The following is a 17,035-nucleotide window of genomic DNA, read 5'->3' as shown; positions in this document are numbered from 1 at the left end:
ACCTGGACTCATCTGTAAAAAAAACATTTCTCCACCAAAACAAGGGTCTGCGGACATGATTTCGGCACCACATTCGGCGAGCTTGTCGATGACGTTGTGTCAGGATAGGCCGTATGGCGGGACGTCGTGGTCTGATCCCGTGATGACGTAAACGTTGTCGAACTGTGTTGGGGTGGATACGGCGAAGTCCTGATGGTTCGGGCAGTCATCACTGCAGTCTGAAACCTGTGGCGAAGATGGGTCACCCTTTATCCATCTGTCCTGTCTTGGCGTTGTTACACGTGGACGTCCAGAACGTGGCCGATCGATGACGTCATTTGTGTTCTGGTAGCGTCTCACCAGTGCAGAAATGGTGTTCCGGTGGCAGTGGAAATGTGCAGCCACTTGTCGTTGAGACATTCCCCCACGGACCATCCCAATGGCCTCATGACGTTGTGCAGACGTGAGCCTTGGCATGCTATGCGTTTCAATAGCCGTTTAATTTTTTGAACGATCGCAAGGGCAGGGGTTGAGCTTTCCAAAGTGACAGTATTGTGTGGCATTCATTTGCTCTGTTTCTCTTCCCGGAATGCACGTGCAACAACGTATTGCACGTCTCAAGGACGAACCCACTGACGTCACGGAACGTGGCACGTGCATGCATGTTGGATACATGTCACTAATCTCTGAGTTTAAATCCTTATGTGTCTACACAGGTTTGATAAATTTAGATTTTAAATTTTGTATGCACAGTTTCTTTATGTGCCTAGTATACTTGACAACGGTACAAGAATCTGTATCGAAACGTCGCACTCACGAATATAAAGAAGTTGTTATCAGTAAAGTTTGTTCATTATAGACTTTGTTTTGAGTGAGTAAGTTGGTGAGTGAGTTTAGAGAGTAGTTTTATCTCATTCTTCATTACTTACTGCATATCTATGCATTCTTCCAGCACTACTGCACACACGAGCTTGGACATGCTCTCGGATTTCCTCACGAACACAAGAGCTACAAGCGAGTTGGATACGTCCGTCCCAATTTCCAAAACGTTAACCCTTGTGAGTAACTTCCGAGTAGATTAGTGTACTGCAAGACGCATTTTACTATGGGTTAGAAGTCTGGTCCAGTCGGCTTGCTGGTTAACTTTATACATCAGGATTTCACCCACGGATGCTGGGCATATTTTTATACAATCGGCTGCTGCGGAGGACAGGTGAAAGAATAATCAGAATTAATGACATAATATGTTGTGATGTACATCATACTGGCCAGGACGAATGAAACTAGCCGATCACATTCTTATATCGCAGCCATATTCCCCAGGCGAATCAGGTGTAGGATCCAAACAATACACATATCACAATGTAATTTTACATTCCACAGCTCTACATACGTCATCCTGTGCTCTACCCACCTGTTTGCCACTCATCGGTGACATCTGAATATCAATTGTTACGGTTCACTTGTCACACGATTTATGCTAAATGTTTTGTGTTTCCACAGCAGACTGGGGTATATACCGACAGCATAGTCCCAAAAGTACTGTAGACCTGCGATATGACATGACCAGCCATATGCATTACAACCCCACAGCAAGTGTGTACACAACTCAGCTCCTTACTGAAAGGCTTCCTTTAACATGTCCAGCCAGGTGCTAGGTAGTCAGCGTGAGATTATGGGCAGTCCACCGACACTTCAGTTGCTGTAAAGAGTCACGTGTCCAGCCAGGTGCTAGGTAGTCAGCGTGAGATTATGTGCAGTCTACAGACACTTCCGTTGCTGTAAACAGACACGTGTCCAGCTAGGGTGCTAGGTAGTCAGCGTGAGATTGGCGGGCAGTCTACCGACACTTCAGTTGCTGTAAGAGTCACGTGTCCAGCAAGGTGCTAGGTAGTCAGCGTGAGATTATGGGCAGTCCACAGACGCTCACTGTCAGTATCCGCGCTGTCAACGAATACACTGTTGCTTGTGTGGTGGTCCAGTGGTTACGGTGGTCGCTCGTCACACCGAGAGCACAGGTTCAACGCCCTTATAGGCGGCACAGTACAGGTTAATGAATAAAGTCTGCACTTGCGCAAGTGCTTTCGACCACGTGGCTGTCCGTTTCTATGCACTCCTCCTCGTAACAAATAGTGAAGTGTGTCAATATTTTAATGATAGTTTAATGACAACTTTTTTTATTTCTAGGATATACTTTCTGCAAAACCCTCACAGAGTTGGTCCGACGTTTTGATAATGATATTTTCGAGTTAGATTGCGATTCATCTGTCCACTTTTGAGTCAAACGGACTGTAGCTACCCTGATGGTCAGGTAAAGATTCTAAATAACATATCAATTGGGAGGTGAAGTACTGGAAGTTTTACATTCATGTTCATATTCAACGTTATTTGATTCTTTCCAGGGTTTCTCCAATAATGGCTGGTACACCCAGACCGTGCGTTCTGAGACCTTCAACCTATGCTACAGAACAGGGGCAACGTGTACTACTCCTGGCACGCCCTCGCCCACGCCTACAGCTGCATCGGGTAGCGTCCCATGCGTGACCTCGGGTCACGGTTAACCCAGGTGGCCAACACTGTGCACTGGTAAAGCATCAGAAATATCCGAAACTACTCGAGAGAAGAATGGTTGATGTAGTGGATTATCGCGAGTAAACTGAATTGTTAATGGATATGGTGGGTATGCTAAACAGAAAGACTGCAGTTACCCCTTCCAGTGGTAATAATGTTGACAAGGAGGAGTGAGTATGGTTTAGCAATATTCCAGCAATAACATAACAGAAATAGTCTTGATAAGGACTGCTGATAAGGAAACATGATGGTAACATATAGGTATCCAATGCATACATGAAATACAGAGTGTTCAAATGGTTTGTAGAAGTAAAGTCTGTCGCTGAGAACGTTTATGAAGCGCGTATTGCAACAATGAAATCTCGATGGCGATCCTGGATCAGTGGATGTGTATGACTTTAAACCATTTTTAAGCAGTATGCCAACCAAGGCATCGACGGACATCACACACATGGTATGGGGTGATCCTGCCATGGCACTGAATACTGTTCCATCTCTGTTTCATCACGATAAGATTCTGCGAAGTGTCAATTTAAACTGCAACTTTACATGCCTCCTACATGTTCAACTTGGGAACATGGCTCTGTCGCATGCTTAGCATAGCCACATGGCAAATGTCGGCTACCGACAACACATGTAGATCGTGCACATCTGAAATCAACTGCTAAACAATCACAATGCAATCCCCCCGCTTTCCGTTTCATCTCCTGAATGCCATTGCATTACATGTATACGGCTATCAGTATAACAACTTTTTGTTCAATATTCATGCCTCTTTAATTTCTTCCAAAGCAACATTTAGATGTCTAGTGTAGTTTGTTCTGTTCGTGCTGCTGTTCAGAGGAGAGGTGTCCAAATGGGGCGGCTGTGACGTGCGTCAACGACGGCTTCGTCTCCTACATCGACAACAGCATCTGCGCATGTATCTGCCCGCCTGGCCTGGATCCCGCCAAAGGCCAGCCTCTGACGTCATAAAACAGGGTGAGCGGAAGGAAGGGCAGCTGTGACGTCATACGACAGATGAGCAGGGAATCAATGGCTACTGTCACATCTTAAGGCAGGCAATTGTGGAATGAAGGGTAGCTGTGACGTTATACGACAGGTGAGTAGGGATTCAATGGCTGCTGTGACGCCATACGACAGTGAGCAGGGAATCAATAGCTACTGTCACATCATAAGGCAGGCAATTGTTGAATGAAGGGCAGCTGTGACGTTATACGACAGGTGAGTAGGGATTCAATGGCTGCTGTGACGTCATACGACAGATGAGCAGGGAATCAATGGCTACTGTCACATCATAAGGCAGGCAATTGTTGGATGAAGGGTAGCTGTGACGTTATACGACAGATGAGCAGGGATTCAATGGCTGCTATGACGTCATACGACAAGTGAGCAAGGAATCAATGGCTACAGTCACATCATAAAGCGCAGACGAAGTTGTGGAGTGAAGGTAGCTGTGACGTTATACGACAGGTGAGTAGGAACTCAGTGGCTGCTGTGACGTCATAAAGCAGGACTAACGAGTTGTACTACTGTGTGTGACGTCTCAGTAGGCTGCCGTCAAGGTGATCACTTCTCATCGCATTTGTTTATCACCTCCGATGCCGATAATAGAAGGAGGACAAATAGCAGTGATGTAATTATACATATGGAAGCCAGGATAATGTTAACCACGTATTGTAACAACCTTAGGCCTGGAATAGTAGTACTTGGGCTGAGGCTGATTTCACCAATTGTATTAACACAACAGGTGGATACTGATTTTGTCTGCTTTAAAAAACTCTCATCAAGGGTAAATCATTACTGTCTCCTTTTCCCAAATGTAGGTTGTGTAGATACATTTGTTTTAATAAAATAGAAGTTACCTAGGAAATAGATCACAAAAAGTTGTCATTAATGGATATTGCTCTGATCATAAAACTCTACTCGCTGGCGTCCCCAAAGGTTCCGTCTTGGGACCACTCCTCTTCATTGTGTACATCAACGATATGGTAGATGGAATGGAAAGTCCCATTCGTCTCTTTGCGGATGACACCTCAATATATGTGATTGTAGATGATCACAATGTTGCCGCAGCTTGTCTCGATGGTGATCTAAACCGAATCTCAAACTGGGCAGAAAAGTGGCAGGTTAATAACTTTAACCCTAATAAAACAGAAACAGTAAAAGTTTCTCGCAGGCATAAAACTGATGGGATTCAGACGTTAAACACGAATCAAACGCCGATACAAGAATTCCAAAATCAATGCACAAGTCATATTGAAGATATTGTTGAAAACGTCAGTCCCATATGATAAACTGCCTTCGAGATTTCAAATATCGCCTTTCCAGGAAAACGCCTGAAAACATGTACAAGTCATTCGTGATTCCGATATTTACTGTTGCCATGTTTGGGATAACTGTACGACTGATCAATCACTTCTCCTTGAACGGTTAGATGCACTCCGTACTATATGTGGCGCGGTTCGCGGAACTAGTCATGAAATATTACATCTTGAAACTAATTTTAAACCATTAAAAGAAAGAAGGCGTGACATCAAATTGGTAAACTTTTACAAAATGAATAACAATCTCGCCCCAGGCTACTTGTAGTGACCTTGAACCTAAAACTGTCTCTGACAATAGTCAATACAATCTCAGGAACAATCCCAACTTACAAACAATAAACTGCACGATAAAAACATGAAAAATCATTCCTACCATACACAATTAAAAGTTGGATTTGGTTACCTGACGACGTAGCGAATGCTAATACAATAGGCAAATTTAAACTCTGTTAATAAAAAGATGAATCCAATAATTACCTTGACCTGAATTATGGTAGTCGACTTTGTCAGATTGTAATACAGTCGTCTCAAGCTCGGCTGCAGCGATCTAAATGCGGATAAAGTCAACAGATAGATATCAACTAATGCTGAATGCGTTTGTGGATACCACAATGAAAACGTTATTCATAATCTCTTTACATGTAAATTATATACTTGCCATTAGAAACAATGCATACTTATATGTAAATGGTCACAGCCTCCAAACTGTGTTATACGAAACACCGCCGCCTACCAACAAAGAAAAATAAGAATATTATAGAATCTCTCCACCAATTCATTTGCAAGACTAAACGTTTCGAAGAGTCTTAACCAAATAATAAATAAGAATTGTCTTAACAAAAAGTAATGAAACGTAACTGCAAGCGTGTTGTTAATTACAATTCTCAATGCACATACGATGTTAAGATTTTAGTATATTTCATTTTGTCTATTTCATTCTATCTTCTTGCCTAGTTCTTGTGTGTTCTGTTTGTGTTATATTTGTACTGGTGAGGTATTCGTAAAAGCAATGCTTTGCTTGTTTACCAAACCAGATTCTTTGATGAATAAAAATATGTTTAAACCATAAAAAAAGATCAGACGCGATGGCCAAATGTTATATTGTTATTTACAAAAAACATAACATTTACATCACTTTATTTGCAGTTTCACTGCACAGGTGGTATGAACTGTATTCGTCTTGTTGCTTTTATCCAATTACACAAACAACCACTCCAGGTACCACTGCCATGGTCTCATTTCAGATGTAAGCTGAAAAAAGACTATGGCAGCTTTCAAGGTGTTTAAGACTGAAGTAAAACAATATTAGATATTTACTACATGTCCTTCACGACTTACGTTTGTGCCTGCGTGCCATGTTGTATACCTGTGGAAGCTCTGAACATTTATGATCTGAGGTCATATTTGTTATAAAACTGACCGGCAAAAGAATGTATACCAAAAGTTACCATTTCTCAAATTTTAAAGAAATATTTTTGTAGGTAAATTATACACTGAAACATGTCGCCCCAACGTAGCAATTTCATACCTGCAATGAAACTCACGTGCACGTCGTGAATAAAATGTCGAAGTGGTAAATTGTATAAACCATGATTTTGGGTATGTGTCAGGGTTCCGCATGCACTTAGGGTATAACAGTTAGTGTGCGGACAGGTTACACATGCAGTTTGAAAAAGAACACCACCGATATGCCACGACTATCAGCAGTTGAACGTGAGAGGGCTATAGGCATGCTCGAGATGGGGTCGAAACACGCCAATGTTGTAAAAACCTTCGGCTGCACCCGTGTAGCCGTCTCTAGACTGCTGCAACGTTACAGGCAGACGGACCAGACAGGGGACAGACCGAGAAGTGGGATACCGCGAGTAACAACTCCAGCTGAAGACCGGCATTTCAGGACGTTACACCTGACAAACCGTTTTCTGACGGTAACGTCATCAGCGGCGAATTTCCTTGATCACTATGTCAGTCGATACACGGTGGCTAGATGTCTTCGGGCAGCAGGTATCAGAGCCTACAGACCCTTCAAGTAACATCTCTTGACCCCTGAACACAGACGTCACTGATTGCGTTGGGCCCGAGATGTCCGTCGTTGGCAGCGACGAGAGGAACAACGTGAACGTTCTACAGTGGCCAGCACGTTCTCCAGACATGTCCCCGATCGAGCACATGTGGAATGCACTAGACAGACGCGTCCGGAAACGCCCTAACCCACCACAGAATAGACAGCAACTTGCACAAGCCCTCCAGGAAGATTGGCGTCGCACGTGACCTTGTTCGACGTCTGATGTCTTCGGCTAGAAAGAGGCTGCGTGCCTGTATTGATGCAAGGGGTGGACATACAGGATACTACAATGAAGGTAGTGAACATTTATTGTGTATAACTCAGAACCTGCTTATGTTCCATGTGATTGAACACTGGTTTTCAGTACCCCTAGTGAACTTGCGCATGTTAGACGCCACGTGTTTCTGTAGTAAGCATGTACTATTTAGCTCAGGTTGAGTAAAGATGTTGTTAACACTACTGCATTATGTTTTGTGTGTTTAGGTATTCTGGGTCAATGATAAGTGTTTTGTAGGTGTGCAGTGGGAATGTGGAGACTATTTCAGTCATTCCAGTCCAAGGTTGTCTTAATACTGTATGTGTCCTCCGCAGTGCCCGCCCCCACCAAATGGCCCGGGGGCACATACGCCCTGCCGTCCCCAGCTGACGGGTGCCCCGGGGACGTGTTCCTGGAGGGGTCTGTACAACACACCAGTGACGGGGGCAGCACACAGAGCGACATCGTGCACGTGAAGGGGGAGTTCACAGCCAGCAGCTTCAAGTACCACTTCTGTGTGAAGGATACTTCCACCAGCACTGACGCTGACACAGCTGAATGGGGACCAGGCAGATACTGTATACTGAAGAAAGGAGACTGTCCTACTGGTAAGTTTATAGCCAGGCAGATACTGTATACTGAAGAAAGGAGACTGTCCTGGTACTGGTAAGTGTATAGCCAGAGAGATACTGTATGCTGAAGAAAGGAGACTGTCCTACTGGTAAGTGTATAGCCAGGCAGATACTGTATACTGAAGAAAGGAGACTGTCCTACTGGTAGGTTTATAGCCAGGCAGATACTGTATACTGAAGAAAGGAGACTGTCCTACTGGTAAGTTTATAGCCAGGCAGATACTGTATACTGAAGAATAGAGACTGTCCTACTGGTAAGTTTATAGCCAGGCAGATACTGTATACTGAAGAATAGAGACTGTCCTACTGGTAAGTTTATAGCCAGACAGATACTGTATACTGAAGACAGGAGACTGTCCTACTGGTAAGTGCTACGGACGTTATTATGGCGTTAGTCTGCTCTAGTCAAACTGCCATGACATCACACATACACTATATAGAAATATGAAAGACTCGAGTCATACCTTACTGTTTTCGAGTAGAGTTTATGGATTGATCTATTTAACTTTGGATTATTTATACATTCTACAATTTATAACAAGGTCATTTTGGGTTCATCAACAGGTGTGGCATCATTTCGGAGATTTCACCAAAGTAGTAAACGTACATACATAGCTTTCTAGCTCAGTCAGACACAGATAGTTTATCTACTTGACAAAAGCTAGTCCACAATGATACTTTCACACTGGCTCTTTCAGGTTTTGAAAGTGGATACATCAAGTTTGACAACCTTGCCGAGACCACCACAACTACATCTGGATCCGTGCCCGACGGTGTCTATGATGCAGACACTCAGTTTGATTTCTGTTGCCGTGACGATGGCTACCCCATCGTCCCACTGAAACTCCCCAACACTAAACCCTTCATCTTGTTCCGTCACAATGGAGAATCCGATGCCTGTCAAGAAGTTGATGGTAAGAGAGAGTATGAGACTGAGGAATATTTCTTCACTCTTCAAATCAATCATCGCGAAGAACTGTTTGATCGGCATTCTAGAAGTTGGTGAATCAAGAATGAAACATACAACTTTATTAATGACAACTTCTTGTTTATTGCATCTATATAAATTCTTACATGAATGTTTCCAATTCTCATTGCGAAGAAAAATAATACGAATGTTGATTTGTTAATTCATTAAACCTTCTCTACAAAGGAGTAATTGTCATTGTAAAAGACTCCACGAAAATGCCATGAAACAGAAATATAAAGCAGGCTGCTCCTACAACTTGTGACGATCATGTGCCGTGTGTGTAAACGTCCCTACTTCAGTCAGCGCTGAAGCTGGAGACTCTCAGTCTGCAGTTTGTGACCCTCTATATGTCAAAACGTGATGACAACTTTGCAAATTTACGTTGAGAAAACGATTTACGTTGAGGAAACGTTATGCTTTGGACTCCTCACGACGTTATAGCAACGTTTCTTTTAACTTGGTATCACGATAATTTTCTGTTAAACATTTCACTTTGAGACTCTTTCTTCACTATTCAGCTACAGTTTCAGAAAACACACAAAACAACATGCAAATTGACGAAAAACATTGAAGTGAATTTCTACTTTGTTTCTTATGTACTGTTCAACGTAAAGTACTTTAGCATCAAATAACTTTACCTTGTGGCGACGTACATATGACGTATGACAACGTCAGGTCACAATGGGAGTCCATTGCGAATAACGTTGTAACAACGACAGCGTTATGTGATGTGGCAACGTTGTGACAACGTGAAATTGTAAGCTGGGTGGTGACGAGAGTGGTTCAGTGATGAGTCACTTCTCCAATTCTTTGCCAGAAGACAGCGTTTGAACGTTTTCCAAATGAACGTTTGGCACCGATCTGCGCTCGGAGACAGAGTCGGCGGAGGAGTTTGCTGGTGCGGGGAGCTATATCCTACACTTGTTGGCAATTCCTGGGAATCTCACAGCACATTTGCACATCGACCAATATCGTGAAACCTCACCTTCTCCTAATTATCAGCTGGGAGAGGGAGTTGGTTTTAATCTGACAACACCACACTAGACACAAATTCTGTCACTGGTGACTTCCATGATGATTCAAGGCCATCTAGATCCCGGATCCGAGCACAACAGAGCATCTGTGGCACGAGCATCGTTAGACCTGTACGTCAACATGCATCATGGACACTTGCCACAGCTGATCGAATGTTGGAGAAAAATGGAGAGGAATTCCAAGGGACAGAATCCGGAGATTTATTCAGTCTGTACCTCGGCGTAGAGCATTGACAACAGTACACGATGGTGACATCAGGCACTGATCACACGCCTCCCCCGCCCTGAAGCTACTTGTCTTGTGACAGGACAGTCATCATCATTACTGTCTTATATCCACAGGATGTCTCCCCCGCCCTGAAGCTACTTGTCTTGTGACAGGACAGTCATCATCATTACTGTCTTATATCCACAGGATGCCTCCCCCGCCCTGAAGCTACTTTGTCTTGTGGCAGGACAGTCATCATCATTACTGTCTTATATCTACAGGATGCCTCCCCCGCCCTGAAGCTACTTGTCTTGTGACAGGACAGTCATCATCATTACTGTCTTATATCTACAGGATGCCTCCCCGCCCTGAAGCCCTGACTTTGTCTTGTGGCAGGACAGTCATCATCATTACTGTCTTATATCCACAGGATGCCTCCCCGCCCTGAAGCTACTTGTCTTGTGACAGGACAGTCATCATCATTACTGTCTTATATCCACAGGATGCCTCCCCCGCCCTGAAGCTACTTGTCTTGTGGACAGGACAGTCATCATCATTACTGTCTTATATCCACAGGATGCCTCCCCCTGCCCTGAAGCTACTTGTCTTGTGACAGGACAGTCATCATCATTACTGTCTTATATCCACAGGATGCCTCCCCGCCCTGAAGCTGCTTGTCTTGTGACAGGACAGTCATCATCATTACTGTCTTATATCCACAGGATGCCTCCCCGCCCTGAAGCTACTTGTCTTGTGACAGGACAGTCATCATCATTACTGTCTTATATCCACAGGATGCCTCCCCCGCCCTGAAGCTACTTGTCTTGTGACAGGACAGTCATCATCATTACTGTCTTATATCCACAGGATGCCTCCCCCGCCCTGAAGCTACTTGTCTTGTGACAGGACAGTCATCATCATTACTGTCTTATATCCACAGGATGCCTCCCCCGCCCTGAAGCTACTTGTCTTGTGACAGGACAGTCATCATCATTACTGTCTTATATCCACAGGATGCCTCCCCCGCCCTGAAGCTACTTGTCTTGTGACAGGACAGTCATCATCATTACTGTCTTATATCCACAGGATGCCTCCCCGCCCTGAAGCTACTTGTCTTGTGACAGGACAGTCATCATCATTACTGTCTTATATCCACAGGATGCCTCCCCCCCCGCCCTGAAGCTACTTGTCTTGTGACAGGACAGTCATCATCATTACTGTCTTATATCCACAGGATGTCTCCCCGCCCTGAAGCTACTTGTCTTGTGACAGGACAGTCATCATCATTACTGTCTTATATCCACAGGATGCCTCCCCGCCCTGAAGCTACTTGTCTTGTGACAGGACAGTCATCATCATTACTGTCTTATATCCACAGGATGCCTCCCCGCCCTGAAGCTACTTGTCTTGTGACAGGACAGTCATCATCATTACTGTCTTATATCTACAGGATGCCTCCCCGCCCTGAAGCTACTTGTCTTGTGACAGGACAGTCATCATCATTACTGTCTTATATCCACAGGATGCCTCCCCGCCCTGAAGCTACTTGTCTTGTGACAGGACAGTCATCATCATTACTGTCTTATATCCACAGGATGCCTCCCCCGCCCTGAGGCTACTTGTCTTGTGACAGGACAGTCATCATCATTACTGTCTTATATCTACAGGATGTCTCCCCGCCCTGAAGCTACTTGTCTTGTGACAGGACAGTCATCATCATTACTGTCTTATATCCACAGGATGCCTCCCCGCCCTGGAAGCTACTTGTCTTGTGACAGGACAGTCATCATCATTACTGTCTTATATCCACAGGATGCCTCCCCGCCCTGAGGCTACTTGTCTTGTGACAGGACAGTCATCATCATTACTGTCTTATATCCACAGGATGCCTCCCCGCCCTGAAGCTACTTGTCTTGTGACAGGACAGTCATCATCATTACTGTCTTATATCCACAGGATGTCTCCCCGCCCTGAGGCTACTTGTCTTGTGACAGGACAGTCATCATCATTACTGTCTTATATCTACAGGATGTCTCCCCGCCCTGAAGCTACTTGTCTTGTGACAGGACAGTCATCATCATTACTGTCTTATATCCACAGGATGTCTCCCCGCCCTGAAGCTGCTTGTCTTGTGACAGGACAGTCATCATCATTACTGTCTTATATCCACAGGATGCCTCCCCGCCCTGAAGCTACTTGTCTTGTGACAGGACAGTCATCATCATTACTGTCTTATATCCACAGGATGCCTCCCCGCCCTGAAGCTACTTGTCTTGTGACAGGACAGTCATCATCATTACTGTCTTATATCCACAGGATGCCTCCCCGCCCTGAGGCTACTTGTCTTGTGACAGGACAGTCATCATCATTACTGTCTTATATCTACAGGATGCCTCCCCGCCCTGAAGCTACTTGTCTTGTGGCAGGACAGTCATCATCATTACTGTCTTATATCCACAGGATGCCTCCCCGCCCTGAAGCTACTTGTCTTGTGACAGGACAGTCATCATCATTACTGTCTTATATCCACAGGATGCCTCCCCGCCCTGAAGCTACTTGTCTTGTGACAGGACAGTCATCATCATTACTGTCTTATATCTACAGGATGTCTCCCCCGCCCTGAAGCTACTTGTCTTGTGGCAGGACAGTCATCATCATTACTGTCTTATATCTACAGGATGTCTCCCCCGCCCTGAAGCTACTTGTCTTGTGGCAGGACAGTCATCATCATTACTGTCTTATATCCACAGGATGCCTCCCCCGCCCTGAAGCTACTTGTCTTGTGACAGGACAGTCATCATCATTATTGTCTTATATCCACAGGATGTCTCCCCGCCCTAAAGCTACTTGTCTTGTGACAGGACAGTCATCATCATTATTGTCTTATATCCACAGGATGTCTCCCCGCCCTGAGGCTACTTGTCTTGTGACAGGACAGTCATCATCATTACTGTCTTATATCCACAGGATGCCTCCCCGCCCTGAAGCTACTTGTCTTGTGACAGGACAGTCATCATCATTACTGTCTTATATCCACAGGATGTCTCCCCGCCCTGAAGCTACTTGTCTTGTGACAGGACAGTCATCATCATTGCTGTCTTATATCCACAGGATGTCTCCCCGCCCTGAAGCGGCTTGTCTTGTGGCAGGACAGTCATCATCATTGCTGTCTTATATCCACAGGATGCCTCCCCGCCCTGAAGCTACTTGTCTTGTGGCAGGACAGTCATCATCATTACTGTCTTATATCCACAGGATGCCTCCCCGCCCTGAAGCTACTTGTCTTGTGACAGGACAGTCATCATCATTACTGTCTTATATCCACAGGATGTCTGTCCTCACGGTTTTACAGAAATATATGACACCTACACATGTATTTGATTTGTAAATTTTTCTAGTAATATCTTTCGTGTGTGCGTGTGCCTTTCATCTTTTGAATAGTATTAGTTACACGGTGTTTTGAAAGGTGTACGGGATTGTAAGATCCTTGTGAATTCCGTATTTCCTGAGGCGAATTTATTACCTTTAAGATCTTTTCCTATAGCTTATCTTGATACAATAACATTCAATCATCAGCAAAATGAGACGCAAAACGATTCGCCATGATTTTTACCGAACGGTCGTAAAGGGAGGTAACTTAGGATGGCTTAGTTTATGATAAAATTATCGAATTTGAGTTTTGTTAAACGACAAGTGAAATGTAGAAACATTTTATTTTGTTGTTGATATATTTTTTTTGACACAAACAAATAAGAAATTATGGCAACAATTTTATTCTCTTCTTATGCTCCTAACTGAATACGCCAACTGAATAAGCCACATTCTATCTAAGGTCAAGGTCATTCGTATAACCCGTGTAGTGTGTCACATGACAGATTTGACGGGGTGTATGGTTCATACACCGTGGCAAATCCGCCTGCATGGTTTCGTATGCTTTGGCTATTAACCAATCAGAATTCCAAAGGGTAACAATTTGATGTAGCTGGTTCAACAATTACTAAAGTATTGATTACCAGATTGATTTTCCTGGGAAGTGATCTTGTCCCTGCCAGACGTCGGATAAATGTGCAAGCAGAATTAGTGTTCATCAATGTCAAAGATGACGTAGCTCACAGAAAGCTAATAACCAGTCTGTAAGTGATGTAATGCAGTAGCTGCTATGTTTTGATACTGAATGACAACAGCAGATATATTGTAAGTGTGCTACTGTGAAATGTGTGGGTTACTGAAATGAGGAGTTTTTATTGGTGGGGAGAACTGCACTCGTAGTAAACATGTCACCCATTAGGACAGAACAATCGTGTCCAGTCTGATTCGCAATGCTGATTGGTCAATAGATAATGTCTTCATGTTAATCTGAAACAATACTATGCCCTTCAATGGATGACATTGTTTCTTCCTGCAGGGATGCTGGCATTCCGGGAATACCTTACCTTTGACGACGACAATGAAGGCCAGTCCGCCTACAGCCCCAAGTTTCTGTCAAAGAAATTCATTTACTGCTACTATGTTCCTGCAAACAATGAAATTACACAATGTTTTGGGGTATCAGTTTTCTCAGCTATTTCATGAAACAACTTACACAATGTACAATTTTGGGTATCAGTTTTCTCAGATCAATGTTTTTTCTCCAAATTATATAGTATTCGTGTTCCAGTATGTACAATGTCTGTTACTACCCCACAGACTCTGGAGGTAAAATAGTACTGACCAGTGATGTACAATGTTTTCTTTCACTACCCCACAGACTGTGGAGGTATAATAGTATTTATAATGTACCAGTGATGTACAATGTTTTCTTCACTACCCACAGACTGTGGAGGCCTGTATACGTTGACCAAAGACAATCCTACCATGACAATAACATCCCCGGCTATCCCAGTCTGTACCCCAACAATGTGGACTGTTTCTGGATATTTACGGTAAGATCACAAGCACGTGTCGTAGGGATATATAAATACTCACCTCACTCTTCTTCATCACAAAACAAGACAACAAAAAGGAGAATAAATAGAAAGTTGCTCGTTTTCACCGTCAAAGATTAAATGTGTCCATCCCGCCAATTCCACTTTAGCCCAATAGGTACAGCTTGTTACTCTACATAATGGGTTCGAATCCAGATTGTTTCTAGGCTTGTAGCATATCTTTGATCTAACAGGTTTAAAGAGTTCCGGATTCGACTCTGCGGGTTTCCAATGTGTCTTTAATTAAATCTGGTAGCATTCACAAAACACGATATCTTTAAACAGGCACCTGAGGACTCAACTATCTTGTTGGACTTTGATGACTTCGACATCGCCACTTCAGGATCAGGATGTGAAGATGAACTCCGTGTGAGATCTGTTCTGCTGGGCGAGAACCCTTCACGTACGTTGCAGAACTACAACACTGACAAACTGTATCACACATATATAACATGGATTGTATGTTGCTAACTGTATCGAAGGTACATCGATTATGGGACTAGGTAGAGTTGCCTCCTTAGTCGTAAGCAGAAACCTATGATCAGGATTCGCCCTGATTACCATTCTCGGTTTGTCGGCACCTGTTTGTCGGTTTGTCGGCACACAGCGTTTCGTCTTTTCTCCCACACCAAGGTGAGACGCTCCGGTATAACTGAACACGTATCAACAGAAAGCAGCTTTAAACCAAAACCCTATAAAACAACTGGCCAGGAACCAGCATAAACTTGTTTACATTTCTTGTACATCTATTACATATAGCTGTCGTAACAGGAAATAGAATACAAGCAAATCTACACCGCCATTGTGATGTACTGTACATACTGTAAAGAGATATATGTACTACGTCACCTCTGCTGCCAACTACACCCTCCCTCTCCTACAGATATTGTGATGTACCGTACATACTGTAAAGAAATATATGTACTACGTCACCTCTGTTGCCAACCACACCCTCCTCTCCTACAGATATTGTGATGTACCGTACATTCTGTAAAGAAATGTATGTACTACGTCACCTCTGTTGCCAACCACACCCCTCCTCTCCCTCCCTACAGATATTGCGATGTACCGTACATACTGTAAAGAAATATATGTACTACGTCACCTCTGTTGCCAACCACACCCTCCCTCTCCTACAGATATTGTGATGTACCGTACATTCTGTAAAGAGCATATATGTACTACGTCACCTCTGTTGCCAACTACATCCTCCCTCTCCTACAGATATTGTGATGTACCGTACATACTGTAAAGAAAATATATGTACTACGTCACCTCTGTTGCCAACTACACCCCTCCCTCTCCTACAGATATTGTGATGTACCGTACATACTGTAAAGAAATATATGTACTACGTCACCTCTGTTGCCAACTACACCCTCCTCTCCTACAGATATTGTGGGGACTCCCAACACCGCAGCATCCGGACTGTACGGAAACACCCTGTCTCTCAACCTCAGGACCACCCCCGAGGGGCAGAGGAAGGGCTTCAAGGCCAAAGTCAGCCTGGTCACACGTACGTCTGTATATCTGTTTGTTTCTAATTTTGTCAGAGCAATCTATAAATAATGGAGTTGTTATCCAGTGTTTGATATCCTCATCAGCGACGGTGTCCGATGACAATACACAACCATGTAACCCAGTTAAATTATAAATACGCTGTGTTAAGAATATGTGTTGCAAGCTTGAATATTTTCTGACCTATTCCCATAAATTGGTTAGTGGCGTATGTAATCAACTTCTTTCAGGTTTCTGCTTACGAATTACTTCCTTTATGATAAATGACTGACTGACTGACTGAGTTTGGTTTTACGCCGCTTTTAGCAATATTCCAGCAACATCACGGCGGGGACACCAGGAAATGGGCTTCACACATTGTACCCATGTGGCGATTCGAACCTGGGTCTTTGGCGTGACGAGCCAACGCTTTTAACCATTAGGCTACCCCACCGCCCCTATGATAAATGAATGCCATATTAATTCAACATGGCTCTCCCTCCTCTGTTTAATAATTTCATGCTGAAATGTT

The 17,035-nt window shown here is 43.9% G+C and overlaps 1 protein-coding gene across 2 annotated transcripts; it reads left to right on the top strand.

The window, feature by feature from the left end:
• The first annotated feature begins 851 nt into the window (after positions 1-851).
• Positions 852-16,522, top strand: LOC124265986. Of its 2 annotated transcripts, none has more exons than XM_046700808.1 (10): positions 852-1,037; positions 1,483-1,571; positions 2,382-2,505; positions 3,392-3,531; positions 7,534-7,806; positions 8,529-8,744; positions 14,448-14,565; positions 14,854-14,964; positions 15,292-15,409; positions 16,400-16,522. In XM_046700808.1, exons 3-9 carry the CDS (start codon positions 2,438-2,440, stop codon positions 15,377-15,379), a joined length of 1,014 nt encoding a protein of 337 aa, XP_046556764.1. In that variant the 5' UTR covers positions 852-1,037; positions 1,483-1,571; positions 2,382-2,437; the 3' UTR covers positions 15,380-15,409; positions 16,400-16,522. The 2 variants fall into 2 exon arrangements, with proteins under 2 accessions (XP_046556764.1, XP_046556763.1); XM_046700807.1 differs by having other exon boundaries at positions 15,292-15,413.
• The last annotated feature ends 513 nt before the right edge of the window (positions 16,523-17,035 follow it).

The sequence above is a fragment of the Haliotis rubra genome, unplaced genomic scaffold (assembly GCF_003918875.1).
Source record: "Haliotis rubra isolate DU_JTF1 unplaced genomic scaffold, ASM391887v1 Scf1224, whole genome shotgun sequence".
Classification (NCBI taxonomy): domain Eukaryota; kingdom Metazoa; phylum Mollusca; class Gastropoda; order Lepetellida; family Haliotidae; genus Haliotis; species Haliotis rubra.
Note: the sequence above shows the minus strand (reverse complement) of the source record. Positions and strands in the feature narration are given on the sequence as shown.

Bases quoted from the DNA above. Each gene is read 5' to 3' on its own strand.
- LOC124265986 (XM_046700808.1), top strand. From the start codon at position 2,438: ATGCTACAGAACAGGGGCAACGTGTACTACTCCTGGCACGCCCTCGCC. The intron at 2,506-3,391 runs GTAGCGTCCCAT...GCTGCTGTTCAG, and splicing joins CACGCCTACAGCTGCATCGG to AGGAGAGGTGTCCAAATGGG. The intron at 3,532-7,533 runs GTGAGCGGAAGG...TGTCCTCCGCAG, and splicing joins CTCTGACGTCATAAAACAGG to TGCCCGCCCCCACCAAATGG.